Here is a 16,401-nt window from a genome sequence, read left to right on the forward strand (position 1 = left end):
GTTCTCAAAATCCTGTATTTGCAATACTACAAACTAATGAACACAATTTTCAAAAATCATAATAATAATTATAATGATGATGATTGAATCATGCACACATGAAAAAATTTTTATCTAAAGGAGTCAAATGGTTGATAGTCCATTAAATTCTCAGAACATGCTTCAACATGATTTAAAGTTGTGCAACCCTTGTCATTAGGAGAACCAAATGAACCGCTAAATAGCATGCCACAAGGCATTAAGGAACTACTCATCTAAAATAGATGCAAATGGGGATTTCTCGTTTTAATGGTACTGAGATAAGCTAAAGAAAAATAAAATATGCCAGTATTATAATTAAATATTGTACTCAACTTCTCTTTTGCAACAACTACCGACTTGAAACCAAATCTCTTTTGCAACAACTACCCGCTTGAAACCAAACTTGCCCTCTAGACTTCTGAGTTTCATCATCATCATCTCAATGTCCTAGATTAATTGACAGAGGATTCAGGACATCATATTGGATCAGTGCCAGATTCAACATAAAGTGGGTAGGGATAAATATGTTCCTCTTCAGGTTGTCTGCCAAAAACTCTGAATAATGCAAGTTGAGGCTAACTGACATCATATTATATTCATGCTCGAATGACAAGCACAAGAATCATTGTGTCGGACAAAAGTTGAATTCAACATATGCTAAATTTGTAAGAGAACGGGAGAACGAGTGAGAGTCACTGAGTGAACTTCAAGAACAAATCCATTCTTAAGGGACAAGCATTGGCACCTTTGATTCATACAAAATTGGACTCTACATTTAATGCAACACAAAATGGAGACAATGCAGCAAAAAAAAAATTGTACCTTGCTTTTGAAAAGAGTGATGGATTGGTCACTTAAAATCAATTTTATCAACATAAAGTGCTCCCATCTCCAGCAAGATCTCCACCGTTTAAACAATTTGCAGGGAGGATGGAAGGGAGAAAGATGTGGTACCCATTCAATGTCTTTGTTAATGTTTTGATGAACTTACCTAACATGACCAAAGATTTTCAAGATATTTGAGAAATTTAACAAATAACATCATCAAACAGATGGTACAAGGAGAAGTAGCTTCTCAATTCCCAGCACAAAAGCATTTGCTGAACCAATTGCAGAAAAACATACAACAATTGTGTCCTGTACAACATCCAGACGTATTTTGAAGTCGATATTTCCTACTTCAAAGACCTATGATGGAGACATTCTAGTGAAAATACAGGAAGAGCTTATTTAACTTTTAGCATCATTAGCTCAATATCTTTGGGGCTTTGTTCTGAAACCTTCATGAAGCTTTAAATCAATGTCATCTCAAAGTGCCATCATACCCAAATACACTCACATAGAAAAAAAATAGCACCAGCCGCATGACTTGAGAAGATAAAATTATAACTGCAGAATTTCTAGTGAAACGATAAAACATATATAGATCAGAGAAGATCAGTTTCATATACCAAGTTTGAAAGATGAACTACAGCAAAATCTGCTCTTCTAAGGGCTGCCAGTGGTTCCCTTAATGTCCAAGTGGGATTAATTGATAGTTTCCCCATGGTGATAGCCCATTAACCATTACAATTTCAAGGTCACAGTGGAAGCTCTGGTGCTATCTTCCATGCAAAAGAATATGATTATCAGCATACCTTTATAAGCAAAATATATTTGCCTCATGGTTTCACTGCTTCGGACATAAAAGTATCCTTAGAAACAACTAAGAATTAATTGATGGACAGTAAATGACTTGTGTTCCCAACTATAAGTGGAATATTATTAGTATCGTAACCACAAAATGAAGTCAAAGAGTTTGTTGGTATACACTTTCTTCTAACTGATTAAGGAACAATACTTTACCTGAAAAGAAAAGCCATTTTCAACATATGATTAAGATGCCAATGGTGATGCAGAACCAGCCCCCTACTTCCAAGGAAGTAGCTATCCATATGTAGCCCAGCCATTTGATGGTATGTCATACAAGCAACAAAATGAAGTCTCCATCACAGTAATGGAGGGATAACAAGTTTGATACCTGCATTCCATCGTCTAGAACAATGGCATCAATTTTTCCCTATTTAAGTCTTCGGAAATTCTTGTTTACCCACATTCTCAAATAAATAACTTTTAAAATCCATATATCCATATTGTTTGAGGAAACAAACAGCAGTGTCAGCTCAATTTACCAATCTTTGCAAGTTTCCAAGGAAGTTGCCTTCTAAGCATCCTAGCTTCATCTCCTCTAACATAACCCTGCCAGAAAAGCAATGTTAATATCCCGATTCAGCCAAAAGTATAACCAATTGGCAATTGTAACTATTCACTACTGACTTCTGAGGATAATAGCTCTGCTCCCACCCACTTAACTGGTGGATGAAACAAAATCATGCACATGGACTTGCCATTTCCTGGTCCTTCAGTTTGTACATAGTAAAAGATATCTCCATAGTAGTCATCCATTTGCATCAAACATTAAAATATCGAAAAAAAAAGAGAACCTTTGTGAACGTAGCTATATTAGCAAGAATGAGAGGTGTAATATCAGAATCAGCTAACCATTGGGCAATGAACTCAATCATTGGGTTATTCCATTGCGTCCCAACGTTAAATTGCCAACACTTACCACTGGCAAATGCAACCTTCCAAATCAAATTATAACTATGTAACTAAACTAGAATTCAAAGCCTGCAAAGGCTACTAGTATACTCCAAATACCTAAAGAAGCTCAAATCTATTCGATTAAGCCAATTTGCTGCGAGATTAAGATTTTTCAGGTTGTAAACAAATAAAGCAGCAAAATTTCCAGGACATTTACCGTCCTACTCAAATGCAAACCTAAATTAGAAAAAATAATTAAAAAAAATACTAGATTCCGTCTGGTTGCAGAGAAAAACAGGAACAAATATAAAAGCTAACCAAAAAGAAAATTTAGTGGCTTTCTCTTTCTCGTAGTTTCGCGGCTACCATACAGGGGAATTTTGGGCGGAACGTACCGGAGCTTAGACAAGTGGCCAAAATGGTAGAGATAGAGGCGGAGAGCGAGTGAGACTCAGCAAAGGACAAGAAGTAATGAGTGGTGAGGATAGAGAGCTTAGCGTCGTCTTGCATGTAGGCTATCTTATTCTTGTTCACCATTCTGCTCATCTTCTCCAAGATCGAAGTGGAAACTGGAAATAGAGGAACCTAGCAGCGCAGCGCAGAGTGCAGAGGAGAAATTGGGTATTGGGAGTGGAATAGACAGAAAGAGTTTGCCCTCGACGCATTGAATGCTAGATTTCCAACGTGGATGCCTAGTTGGCAATTACTTATTTTTTTTAGATTTTATTTTCATTTGATTCCAATTTAAAAATTCTGCTTAAATGTGAAAACGACATAATTTAAATATTTTTTCTGAGAAAGACATAATTAGGTATTAATTCTCATGTATCCCATTCCAATTTTTTGGAGAGAAACTCTCTTTCTGTTTTTTTATTATTGCATTCAGGGTATTTGTTTCTTGTTGTCAAGTGCTTCCCTTTCCTAGTTAGGGCAAGGGAGCTTCTCTTCCTGTTTTCCCTATTTGCTCGTGGGTTATCCTCACCATCTTTGAGTGGGTGTAAATGTTTGTTTTTGTGTTAACTTTGTGGGTAAATCATGCTTCAAAATGAGAGTGTCTCTTTGAATCTGCCTTGTCATGCTTTTTCTTGGTTTGTGTTGTTGGCTCTGTGTTTGCAAGAGGTTTGGAGTTTGTTGGTGTGTAGTGTTTCCTGGGGAGGTGTTCACCGTCTAGGTTCCCCTTATGCAAGTCAATATCAGTGTTTTTTTTTAATTCAGGGAATGAAATTTTTGTGGCGGTGGTATCTTTAAGGTCATGTACCAAAATCTAAAGGTGACTCATAAAGCGTGCTTGCAGTGGAGCTCTGCCCCATCGCCCTCATTGGCTGGCTTCTTATCGATGGTTCTTCATTTGGCGTGTGAAGAGTTTCCTAGGCTTCCTAGTTGTTCTTAATCTTATGATTTTGCCCAACTCTGTGAAGATTATTGTTGATCTCTATTAGGTAATTTAGTTGCCATCCTCACTGTCCATGCCCATCGAAAGGTAGAGATCTCCCCACCAGCACTTCCTTCGGCTTTGTTAGCGGTGGCTTCTGCAACGTATAATTTGTTGGGTTAGGTCTTTTCCAGGTCTAGGTTCGGGTGTAGTCTAGGGAAATAGTTTGCAGGGCTTAGGCCCTTTGATTTTGTTGGACTATTTTGAGCAGGGCTTTTTAGCTTATTTGGGGCCGGTTTTACTTGTATCATGAGATGTATTACTTTCGGTTTCTTTAGGTCCTATATTTGCTCTTAGCCCATTTCTTAAATGGATCTCTATCTTAATAAAAAATAAATAAAAATTTCCTAGCCTTTTGTATTTTTCTAAGCTCGATATTTTCAATATCCAGCATCTTCTTCACTTTCACGAGTTCAATGATCAATTCATTCATCCATTCTAATGACTTACAATCAATCCATTTAAAATACTCATATCCTTTATTGTCAATATTCTTAAGAACAACAACAACAAATTAAAAACACAACTCCTTTTGCATCTTCTATTAATTAAATAATAATAAAAAAAAACTTACTCCAAACGTAGCGCATCCAAAAACCTTCATTCTTAGATTAAATTCTTTCCACGATGTGTAAATCTGAGCTTGAACTCGGCAATAATACATCACAGTGGACATGTTCTTACCCATGTGTCTTCTCATTTTTGAATTTGCTTTAATAGATGATATAATTCTTTATAATCAGAGAAGAGAAGGAGAGAGAGAGAGAGAAGCAAAGAGAAGGTGATGGTGAGTGTGTGTGTAAGAGAGACTCTTCTCTCTAATTGAAAAGCGGCGACCATTTAACACCGTCCTATCATGTGTAGCGCAGGTGACCAATTTTAGGTTTAATTGGCTTGTTTTAAACTATTTTTATTCGGTTTTTTCATTGTTAAAAGTTTAAATTGTCTATAATAATTAATTAGGGTTTAAGTGACTATTTTGATTTACGGGAATTTAAAAAGGCTTTTTCCACCTTTTTAATATTAAATCTGACTGCTTTTATTTTTTTTAAAAATAATGCATTATTAAATTCTTTTATATTTGTGCATATAATTAGAATAATAGATTAGATTTACTATCGAGAATATTCGGATTAATATTTACAAAGTGCGATAAATTATTAAAAATTTAATTTCACTTTTAGGGAGGAAAAAAAGCATGGTGATCCAGCCTTTTTCTCTGACAAATCGCTTTAAAATTTTCCTTTCAAGGCGGAGAAAGGAAGCAAAGGCACACTGTTTGTGGATTGGTTGCTTTTAATGAACGGTACTAAGAACCACCAAATTTCAGAAGAACGAAAGCGAATTTCAAATCGCACGGCTGATATCTATTCCTTCACTTCTCTGTCTTTGAAACACGTTCATGCTGACTTTTCGATCAAAATAAATCAACAAATTCCGTGACCCACAATTTTTTTGTGTCCCACCACTTAATATGGGACCCAATCGAAAACGGCGATAGCTGAATTTTCGGAGGCAGCTCGCACTCGCAACAAATGCTTAGGTGGGCCCTTCAATTTGATGACTCGCTGTCTCCATTAGAAAAATTTTCCCAGCATTCAACGTCTAATCACTCTGGGCCTGACGTCAAGTCAGCTACATAATTCATTGATGGCCGTCGGATCATTTCGATCACGCAACGAGTGAGCATCGTGATCTGAATTGAACGGTTTTGTAAAGACAGCACAGTGCAGAACACGACAGAATAGAAAAAGCGAAGGAAAAAAATTAAAAGGCCAAAAAAGTTCTTCGAAATGACCAACGAAACCTTTACAGTACGCGCAAAAAAGCAATTTTTAGTGGGTATTTTAGTCAAAGAGCTAGTCTGGGCCTCTACCCTAGGACATGTGGCCATGGCGGTTCTCCTCCCCAACTTATTTGGCGACCAGTGATTATCTTCTCCACTCGCCTTTTGGCGCGTACATTATGATATTCATTCCCTACAAATATTAATAAGAAATAATATTCTAAAAATCAAGTATTAAAGTAAGGAAAAACTGTAAACTACAGAGAATTTTCCGTATTTTAAATGTTGGCCATTTAATTCAAGAGTATCCAAAATCATCAATGTTTCATTATTAAGGGACCAAGAATAGATAAACCAACTCTGACTAGTAGTAATAGCCAAGGAACCCAGACCTAGACTTTAATTGTCAACCAAGACAATTTATACTTAACAAACAAGACGCATCAGTCAACGTAAGGAGAGTGGGGAAAACGCGCCAAGAGGCAAATGAGGAGTTCCCAAATATATAAAGCGCGGAAATAAAAAAGAGAGAGATGACGTCCGTAAACGGGCAGATGGCAGAAGAATCGCGGGTCGGTTCCGTGGTCTCAAACTCGATTCAACGATTTGATTTGAATCAAATTTAATTTAATGATTAATTTTTTTTTTGGTTATAATTCTTTTTTTTCAATACTGATTAAAAAACAGATTAGCTGTCTATTTTAATTTGATTCAAAAGAAAAAAAAAAGACGAGAACCGAATCTCCAAAATGATTTCCATTTAACCCGACCCAACTCAGAACTTGCCCATGTTAAACGCAAGCCCGACTTGGTTCAGTATTAGACGCCGTCTTTCACACTCTTCACTCGTTCTCACACAAAAATCAATCATTTAATTACTCACTCAACCACCGAACCTAAGGCTCGCATGCCTAAAAAATTAGCTCCGGAGTCAGCTTCGGACACCAAAAGCAACCCTCCCTCGAAAATGCCAAGGCACCATCTCAGGAAATAATGAGCCAAAAACAAGAGAGAGAGAGAGAGAGAGAGAGAGAGAGAGTAAAAAAAAGAGACTCATTTCTAGAGGAAGAAAGGGAAGCAGAAACAGCGAGGTTTTTTAGCGAGAAACATAGAGATGGGACAGATCGTGAAGAGGAAGAAGAAAGGAAGACCATCCAAGGCAGATCTAGCTCGGCGGTCGTCGGGGCAGAATCCGGCGGTTACTGAGCCTAATCGACGGCGCAGTCTCCGGCGCCGGAATGTGAGGTATAACAATTTTATCGACTACGATGATTACCTGGACGACTTCGAGGAGTACGAGGAGATTGAAGAAGAAGAAGAAGAAGAAGAAGAAGAAGAAGAAAGGAGGAAAGAGAAAAAGCTCAAGCTAGTACTCAAGCTCAACAACCAGGAACAGAGCCGCAACAAAGCGGCGCGTGCATGTCACGCATACAGAGATCACGCCCGCAGAGATTCTGCGGCGTCTTCGTCGGAGGAGGAGGTAGACGAGAGCGAAAAGAAGCCATTGAAGGAGAGGAAAATCAACGGCGGAGATGATAGTGAAGCAGAGGACGAGAGTGAAAATGACCATGGAAATGAAGATGATAACGATCAAGAGGTATAAAAAAAATGGCTCATCAATCGGTTAAATTGTACGGATCTGATGAAGAAGAGGGAAAATGTGAAGCGTGGGAGAGAGAGGATATAGAGTAGGGAAGGGAAGTGTCCACCTCAGCGGAAATCACTGAGAATTTCTAATTGGTCGAGACTTCAATATTACTACTCTCTTCCTTTCTCTCTCTAAATCTATATCTATTTGGTTTTCTCTTTCTATGTGTCTCTCTGTGTCGGGAGATTTTGAGATGGTAACGGTCGGGTCAACCATCAAAAACCACCTTCTCTCCAACAGAATCTGATCACGCTCTCCCCACCTTTCTCTCACTACCCACCTCTGTCTCTCTTTCCATACCTATTTTTCTTTTACTCTTTCTTGTACATACGTGTCTGCTTTATTTACTTGTCTGTCTCTGTCTCTGTCTCTGTCAGCGTCTTGTTTCTCCCTCTTCTTACATTTTGCTTGCTTCATGAATATGTTTATTCGTGTTTTAAGGTTTGGACCTATTTGATTTTGACAGGAAAGGGATCGAAAAGCTGATGCCAAAGTGCAGGAATCTGTACCAGGTTTGTGTTGATTAATAGATTTCGATTAGCTTCGCTTTTAATTTCCCTGGATTTTGATTTATGGTTTGCTTAGTTTACCTGTATGGCATGGAAATTTGAATTGGGCATGCTGAATTTGGTGTTTTCTTTTGATCAGGGACACCAACTAATCATCCAAATGGGTTGCCTATGCCTGATAAGAGGTCGCTCGAGTTGATTCTAGACAAGCTTCAAAAGTGGGTTACGCGTTATCTCCCTCTCTGTCATGCGCTAATTTATTAATATAGTTATTCTGAGGGACCTTTCTGATGTTAATTGTTGTTTCGGGTCTAAATTGTGGTAGGAAGGACACATATGGCGTTTATGCAGAACCGGTGGATATTGAAGAGGTGAGTGAAACGGACACTGAAGTGGTTAATCGTTGGCATGTTTTTAAAGGGCACTATTTTTGTGGGATCTTGAAGCTCTAATTCTTCTTCTTCTGTTTTTGTAGCTACCTGATTATTTTGACGTAATTGAGAATCCAATGGACTTTGCCACAGTGAGGAAGAAACTGGCGAATGGGTCATACTGGACCTTTGAACAATTTGAGGTGAGAATCCACCATTCGCACCTCTTTGCTATACAAGTTAGTTTGTCGCCTGGAATATGGGCCCTCTCACCCTAAGCACTTAGCAGAATGTTGCTGAAGTCCAGTCCTAGCTGTCATTTGAGCCTGTGTTGTGTTGGAATCCATTCTCCTTGTAGCTGCCCAAAATTTTAGCATGCCTTCATTTTCTTCTCCTCTTCCTCTCTCTCTCTCTCTCTCTCTCTCTCTCTCTTGGTGAAGAAGACATAAAATACATGTTTCTAAACCATGTTCATGCATTTAAACCCTACGGCCATCATACTTGTATCATTAGTCTTAATGTAATCACCCTACAATAATGAATTGCATCGAGGTTTCACAGTCTAGATGTGAGATGTGGACCTTATTTGCAAAAAAGACAAATTACTCGACAAGTGATTGAATGAGAGTTTTTATACTTGGATTATCATCCGAGAATGCCAACATCTCTTTCTCCTATTTTTTATTGCTTTATAATTGCACTATGTTGCAATTTCTTCTGTAATCTTTTGTCACACTCGAAGACAAAATGAAGTTACTGGTTTGTGTGTTCATCTAAAAAAAAAAAAAAGAAGAAAAGTTAGCATTTTCTATTTATGCATGGGACATGTAACTGCTGCCTTTAACGGTTAACACATTTCATGCCTTTACAATTTTTTATTCCTTATTATAATATTTGAGTAATTATATGGATCTGGTTGACCCATCATATGTGACCCGGGCCATACTACTTTCACTTGGCCTTTTTGTTTTTGGGTGGCGATGGAATGGCAGTGATTCTTTCTACTCCAGGTCAAAACCAGGATTTTCTGGCATTTTCAGACGGCACAAATTAGATACTGGGTTTTCACCTTTTACTCCCTACTTAATCTAACATTCAAGCAGCATGTAGTTGTGCAACTTATGCTTCATAATTATGGTCGAGGACATACATATTTAACGTAATTGATTGTTTAGAGATGAACTTTTAAGAATTAGAGAGAGGATTTAAGAATTGTCTGATATTGAGCTCTAGTTAATTGGGGAAGTGCTGACATGTGAGTCTAGAATGAAAATATAGATGGAATATGGTGGTTGTTATTTCATTGGATTCCAAGTCAAAAAGGCATTAGTGGATATGTGGAGAGCGCGATTCTAATGCTGGTTTCTCTGTTGTGGTAATGTACATTTTGGTTCATAGGTGGTTGCCATGTTGAGGGAGTTTTTTGAACTAGATCAGTTATCTTTGTGGGTCTTATGCAATTCATAGACTTCTGATTGGTGGATATCTTTCAGGGGCAACTTGTGATAAGAAAAAATTTTCTTTATGCCTAACCTTTGTATTTGACTTCTTTCTACTGCTGTTTGACCTGAGAGCATTAATCATGGACTTTGTTTTGGTTGAAAACCTGCAAAAATTGGCAGACGACATTGTCAATCAGGTTCCTTCATACTGATGATGATTGAAGTATTGTATTTTATTCATCTGTATTTTTGTTGTTAGTATATTTCTTGTTGACCTGGAGGATAGGGCTACAATTTCACAAATCTTCACTGTTGCCAAAAGTAGCACATTCTCTTGTTGCTTATTAGCTGTTGTCAAGATGCCCAAATTTGTTAGTGTTGACACTGCGGTGATGGTCTTCTTTGTTAAATTTTTGAAATTAAAGTTCTTGCAAAATTGTATTCACTAGCTAGTCTGCTTTATCTGGTGTTGTTTGTCATGCTGATTCTCTTTGATTGCAGAGTGATGTGTTTTTAATTTGCTCAAATGCAATGAAATACAATTCACCAGAGACCATATATCATAAGCAGGTATGCTACTTTTGGTCTTCTTTTTTCTTCTTAACTCAGTAGTTATCTTCTACCTTACTGGCTGATCTTATTATTTTGGAAAGGCAAGAGCTATCCAAGAGCTAGCAAGGAAGAAGTTCCAGAAGTTAAGGATTGACTTAGAACGCTCTGAGAAGGAGCTTAATTCAGAACAGAAAGCAAAACCCAACTTCTTGGCAAAAAAACAAATGAAGAAGCCTTTGAGCCGGACTGTGCAGGAACCTGTAGGCTCTGATTTTTCTTCAGGTGCCACTCTTGCCACCACTGGTGATCTCCAGAATGGTATTGTTGCTGCCCAAGCTAGTGGCTGTGACAGACCTAGTAACATTGATGTTCCTATAGAGGGTACCTCTTCCCTGGTTGATAATACTATGGAGAAAGCAGAAGAACTATCATCAGGTATATTTAGTGATTTTCTGTGTGGGCTTTTTTATATTTTGAAAGGCGCTTCTAGGATTTTGTTGCTGGTGTTTAAGCCTGGAATCAGGTTTCAAAAGTTTGTATCCATTTTATTCAATTTTACATGTGAAATAACAGGTTAATGTGCTGTAGCTTGCTGCAATGGTAAAGTTTTGTGGTAGTAATCACTATTATCCAAGTTGGAATCAGGAAAGCAGCAATTTTATGCAAAATTACTGGAGGAGATTACATTTGGATTCTCGACCCCATTTTGGTGGGGAATCATAATTAATAATAGTTTTTCAATGCGAAGTTTCTATGTAAGCATATTGAATAATCTCAAGCTGGAAGGTTTCAGACAATCTACTACAACTCAACTCAACTAAGCTTTTGTCCCAAGAATTTGGGGTCGGCTATATGGATTCGCTTTCTTTCTCCACTCTAAACGATTTTGGGTTAAATCCTCATAAATTTGTAATACTTCTAGGTCATGTTGTACTACTCTCCTCCAAGTCAATTTAGGTCTATCCCTTTTTTTCTTTCTATCCTCTAATCTAATGTGCTCTACTTGTCTAACTGGAGTCTACATGTGTCTACGCTTCACATGACTAAACCATCTCAATCTCTCTTCTCTCAACTTATCTTCAATGCTGTTTCAAACAATGTTTTAAAATTTCTAAGTCGTTGATGTTGCAATCTTTGGTCTTTCTGTCATTGTTGTTCCCAAGAATAGCAAAAGCACTGTATATTTACTGTGGTTATGATCTCTCTTTTAACTGTTTGACTGCTTGACTCTTTTAGGGAAGGGTTTCCTATCGAAATTTGCAAAGAAGTCATCCATGCTTGATGAAAACCGCCGTGCTACTTATAACATATCAGATCAACCTGTGACCAGATCAGAATCTATTTTTACAACGTTTGACAGTGAAATCAAACAGCTGGTTGCTGTACGTCACAAACGAACGGTTCTCTCCTCTTTATATACTTGTTTTCTGTACTCACCTTGTTTTTGTTTTCCTGAATCAGGTTGGGCTTCATGCAGATTATTCTTATGCTAGGAGCTTGGCTTGCTTTTCTGCAATGCTTGGACCTGTAGCATGGAAAGTTGCCTCTCAGAGGATTGAGCAAGCACTACCCCCAGGGTGTAAGTTTGGTCGTGGGTGGGTTGGAGAGTATGAGCCACTGCCAACACCAGTTCTAATGTTTGAAACACGTACACAGAAAGAATGTACTTTGTTTACAAAGTTACAAGGTGCTGCTGATGCAATAAAAAGTGACTCAACTTCAAGGACCCCAATTCCTGCCAAGGAAAATCATGCTAGAGCACCGACTTCAGAAGGAAAACAGTCTTTGTTTCGTCCAACTTGTGGACCTATCTCAGAAGGAAGACTGTCCATGTTTTCTTCCACTGGATCAAAACCCAGTACCCCTTTCCTTGTTAATCCTGCTTATCAGCAGCAAAACCTTCCGCCTAGGAATTTTGCTGAGGCTCAAAATAAGGCTTCAAAACAAGTTGAACTCAACTTGCCCCCATCAAGCTATCCACATGATGCTGATGTTGCAGAAAAGCATCTCCCTAATAATTCAGAAACAGCAACTCCCAAGTCAAGGGAGATGCCAAGGACAGTGGGTCTTGTACAGCCAGTGCCTTCTAAGCAGCCAGATAATAGTGGAGTTGGTTCTGGTGGGTTACCTAATGGAAAAGTCGCTAGTTCGTTGAATAGTAGATCTTCTGATGGTGTTTCCAATCAAGTGGCCCGAACACCAACATTCTTTGCTCAGGGACATGAACATGTTCTTAATGATCCAGTTGAAGCGATGAGAATATCAGCTGGAAGGGCTCAAAAACAGCAGAAACCTTCAAATCAATCCTCAGTTGATAATACAGCACCTGATATACCATCACTTCCGCCTGTAAGAAACAATTCTAGCAATGCTGCTGCTGTTGCAGCCCGCGCATGGATGTCCATAGGTTCTGGGGGTTTTAAAGTACCGACTGAAAATTCCACCACACCCAAAAATCAGATCTCTGCAGATTCATTATACAACCCAACTCGGCAAATGCATCCCCAACTTCCTCGAGTTCAGGGGCAGTTTCCTCTTCCTGCAGCGATGCAATTTCAGGCTGAGAAGAATAATGTTCCATTTCAGGCATTTATGCAGCCACCTGTTCATGTAGGAAACGATGGACAGTTTCAAAACAGACCTATGGTCTTCCCTCAATTTGTAGCGGCTGACTTGTATAGGCTTCAGATGCAATCCTCATGGCGAGGGCTAAGTCCACATTCTCAGCCGAATCAAAAACAAGAGACACTTCCTCCTGACTTGAATATTGGTTTCCAGTCTCCAGGATCTCCAGTGAAGCCGTCTTCAGGGGTCATGGTCGACTCACAGCAGCCGGACTTGGCCTTGCAACTCTGAGCATGGATGGGCTTTTTAGAGGATCTGAAGATTGACAAAGATTGCTGATGCTGAGGTAATACTGGCTATGGACTCAAGAACTCGAAATTTTTTATTCCATCATTACTCAGCTGCATAAAGTGACAGCATGCTGCTTGTTTCTTGGTGTGATAGAGAGGTCTGGCGTACCTAATATGGTGTGGGTATTTTAACACCAGTCTTGGATGCAGAAGCTGGAAATCCTGGATTTAGTCCTTGGCTGGGTTCTTTCTGTCTGTACAGAGAGGGGATTTTTGCAATTACAATAGATGAAATGACAATTGGAGATTCGTGGGAAGATAAATTTTTAATAGTGCTGCATATGTTTGGTCTTTCTCCCATCGAAGATTACTGACTTAGAGCAGTCCTTAGTTTCTGTGAGAGAGTTGAAAAAGAAAAGCAGTTAAAGAAGTACAAGGATTCTTGATGTTTAGGACTATATCATCTATGGATTACGTATCAAATGGGTCATACATAAGTTTCAGTTGCAGCTATTCCATTGTACATTGGATTCTGGCGGATGAGAATTAGTTGCTTAGATTCTAGTCGTCTTTGATTCCTTCAATATGAATGCATTCACAATTTCCCATCTTTTTATAGCACCTAATAATTCACTCTCATCTCATAAGGAATAATGTTTTTTTTTTGTTGGTTTCTCTATCTTCCTTTACTATTTCTGTCATTATTTTCTGTCATTATGATCAATAATGAATTTGACATTTATTTAGTAATTATTAATATATAACGAAATTTTTACGTTGATTGTTAATTATCATAATTCTCTTTTTTTATACGGGTTTGAAATCGACTAAACGTAAATTAATATATTAATAAATAATATTAATTTTAAAATTTTTTTTGTGAATTATTAATTCATTTGATACAGTATTAAAAATATTACAGAATTGTTAACTATATTTTCATTATTTTTCTCGGGTCTTTCTTTTCCGTGCATAATTTTTTCTGCTTAAATTTGTTAGTCACAAATTTTGCGAAGCATAGATTACTTGTAGCGTAACTTAATTTAATTATGAACGTAAAATTTTGTTAGAATCATTGCCTTTGAAGATTAGTCCTAGATTTATAGATGATGAGACTTGAGAAATGTGGACTAATAATATTAGTGAAGAATGAGATGTAAGAAGACGTTAACAAAAAGCTGCGTTGTTCCTTCCTTTGAGTAGTAAAATTCAACCTTAATCACTTGCGGTCATCTTTTTGTGACTTTTTTTTTTATGATAAAAGTTTTTATTTTGTTTATGTATTTATTGAAAAAAATTTATTTTGTTATTTTTAACTATTTATCTAAATTAACTTAAAAATTTTAATTTAAGATCAAATTAGCTCAACAATTAAAATTTATAAATTAAATTTCTTAATTTAAATAAAAAAATCAAAAAGTTTAATTTTTTAATTTTGTGATTAAATTTTTTAATATTTTGATTTAAGTAAAAAAAATTAAGATAATCAATTTCTTGATTTCCTTAATTTTAAATTAGATTTAAATTGAAATTTTTAGATTAAATTAAATAAAAATTAAAAAATTAACTAAATTGAACTTCCTTAAAAATATAATGATGTAATTAAACTTTATTTCTTCTATAAAAATGTTTTATGTTCAGATTCTATTAGACACAACAAATAAGAACAAAAATACACTTAATTTCCAATATCAATTTAATATTATAATGTGTTAAGATAATTACAAAATATTTTAATTATTAAAATTAATTTTTTAAAATTAATTTTTTATTTATAATTTTTTAAAATTAATTTTTTATTTATAATTTTTTAAAATTAATTTTTTATTTATAATTTTTTAAAATTAATTTTTTATTTATAATTTTTTAAATAAAATTTTAGCTGTCACTGGGTTATTAACAATGTTAAATATAAAATTAATTTTAAAAATATTAAATACATTTATTGTTTATAAGTTTTGAAATAATCAATATTATATACTCAAAATATGTTATAATAAAGCATAGTTCAATTAAAAAAAATAAAAGTGCTAATATTATAAACATTTATTGACCATATAATAAAAATAGAAAATTCAAGTATTTCACATTATTTTAATATTTTAACGTATTGAAACAATTTTAAGATATCATATCTCGATAATAAAATTTATTTTTTAAAATTAATTTTTTTATGATTCTTCTTTTTAATTATTAAAATTTTAATGTACATATAGTATTTATTTATACTTAAAATTAATTCATTAAATAAATAACACCACTAAAATTAATTCATTAAATAAATAACACCACTAAATAAAAATTTTATCTCCAATCTAATGTGAAATATAAAATTAATTTTAAAAAATCAGTTACATTTATTGTTCATATATTTTAAAGTAATCACTGTCATATATATATAAAAAAAATACAATAGAGTATAGTAAAATTAAAAAAAAATAAGGATGCTATTATTATAAAAATTTATTAAATATATGATGAAAAATAAAAAAATAAAATATTTCACATTATATATATCATAATAAAATAATAAAAATTATTTTATGTATATAAAGTTAAATGAGTAATGGCTTTCACTAGCCCGGAGCATTCGGTTGGTTTCTTTTTCGACCAAACCAAGCTGAACTTCAAAAACTAAAAAATCGAATCACGTAAGAAGGTAAACTAAACTAAACTGATTATTTAAAAATAATCAAACCGAACCAAACTAAAAAGAATAGTTCAGTTTAGTTTCATTGTATTAAATTAAAAATATTTTATATTAATTTTTATTCTCTTGGTTGGGTTTGAATAGATCATTGGACTAGATAAGAGCCTTGAGACTTATGTATTTTGGGCTGAAAAATTATTTGGGTCATTTTACTATTCGGTTTAATCGGTTTTAATCAATAAAAAACCTAATCGAATCAAAAGCCAATATACTAAAGTTTCAAATTAAACCACACCAATAGAACTAAAAAACAAACTGATTGAACAAAAATAGTTCAATTCGATTCAATTTTCAATTCATACGAAAAACTACTCAAGCCTAACTAGCCCCCTTTCTTTGCCCCTGTTTTAAGAAATAAGAATGATAGATATATATACACTGAGTACTTTTAGACTGTTTATAAAATTATTTAAAATTTCACTCTTATTTATTTTCTTTGTTAAATTTATAAATTTAATTTATGTTTAATTAATTCATTAAACTCATAAAATC

General features: G+C 35.4%; 1 protein-coding gene and 1 long non-coding RNA gene across 3 annotated transcripts; one reads left to right on the forward strand and one right to left on the reverse strand.

The window, feature by feature from the left end:
• Positions 1-1,089: 1,089 nt before the first annotated feature.
• LOC110640752 (uncharacterized) lies at positions 1,090-3,492 on the reverse strand. Its single transcript, XR_002492181.2, has 2 exons — positions 3,000-3,492; positions 1,090-2,259 (listed from the first exon to the last, which is right to left on the reverse strand). It is a non-coding gene; the product is annotated as an uncharacterized LOC110640752 (long non-coding RNA).
• Positions 3,493-6,800: 3,308 nt separating this feature from the next.
• On the forward strand, positions 6,801-13,865 carry LOC110640727 (uncharacterized). 2 transcript variants are annotated; one of them, XR_002492180.2, is made up of 10 exons: positions 6,822-7,419; positions 7,937-7,982; positions 8,119-8,197; positions 8,305-8,350; positions 8,455-8,553; positions 10,294-10,362; positions 10,446-10,779; positions 11,581-11,726; positions 11,806-13,255; positions 13,354-13,865. XR_002492180.2 is itself a non-coding variant. In XM_021792168.2 (9 exons), exons 1-9 carry the CDS (start codon positions 6,937-6,939, stop codon positions 13,198-13,200), a joined length of 2,697 nt encoding a protein of 898 aa, XP_021647860.2. In that variant the 5' UTR covers positions 6,801-6,936; the 3' UTR covers positions 13,201-13,865. The 2 variants fall into 2 exon arrangements, 1 of the variants encoding a protein (XP_021647860.2); XM_021792168.2 differs by having other exon boundaries at positions 6,801-7,419; positions 11,806-13,865.
• The last annotated feature ends 2,536 nt before the right edge of the window (positions 13,866-16,401 follow it).

This window comes from Hevea brasiliensis, chromosome 4 (assembly GCF_030052815.1).
Source record: "Hevea brasiliensis isolate MT/VB/25A 57/8 chromosome 4, ASM3005281v1, whole genome shotgun sequence".
NCBI classification, from domain to species: domain Eukaryota; kingdom Viridiplantae; phylum Streptophyta; class Magnoliopsida; order Malpighiales; family Euphorbiaceae; genus Hevea; species Hevea brasiliensis.

What these genes read in the sequence shown, in the direction of transcription:
- LOC110640727 (XM_021792168.2), top strand. Translation starts at nt 6,937, where the DNA reads ATGGGACAGATCGTGAAGAGGAAGAAGAAAGGAAGACCATCCAAGGCA. An exon ending in ATTCTAGACAAGCTTCAAAA is followed by an intron (nt 8,198 to 8,304) that starts GTGGGTTACGCG and finishes AAATTGTGGTAG; the next exon opens with GAAGGACACATATGGCGTTT. An exon ending in AACCGGTGGATATTGAAGAG is followed by an intron (nt 8,351 to 8,454) that starts GTGAGTGAAACG and finishes CTGTTTTTGTAG; the next exon opens with CTACCTGATTATTTTGACGT.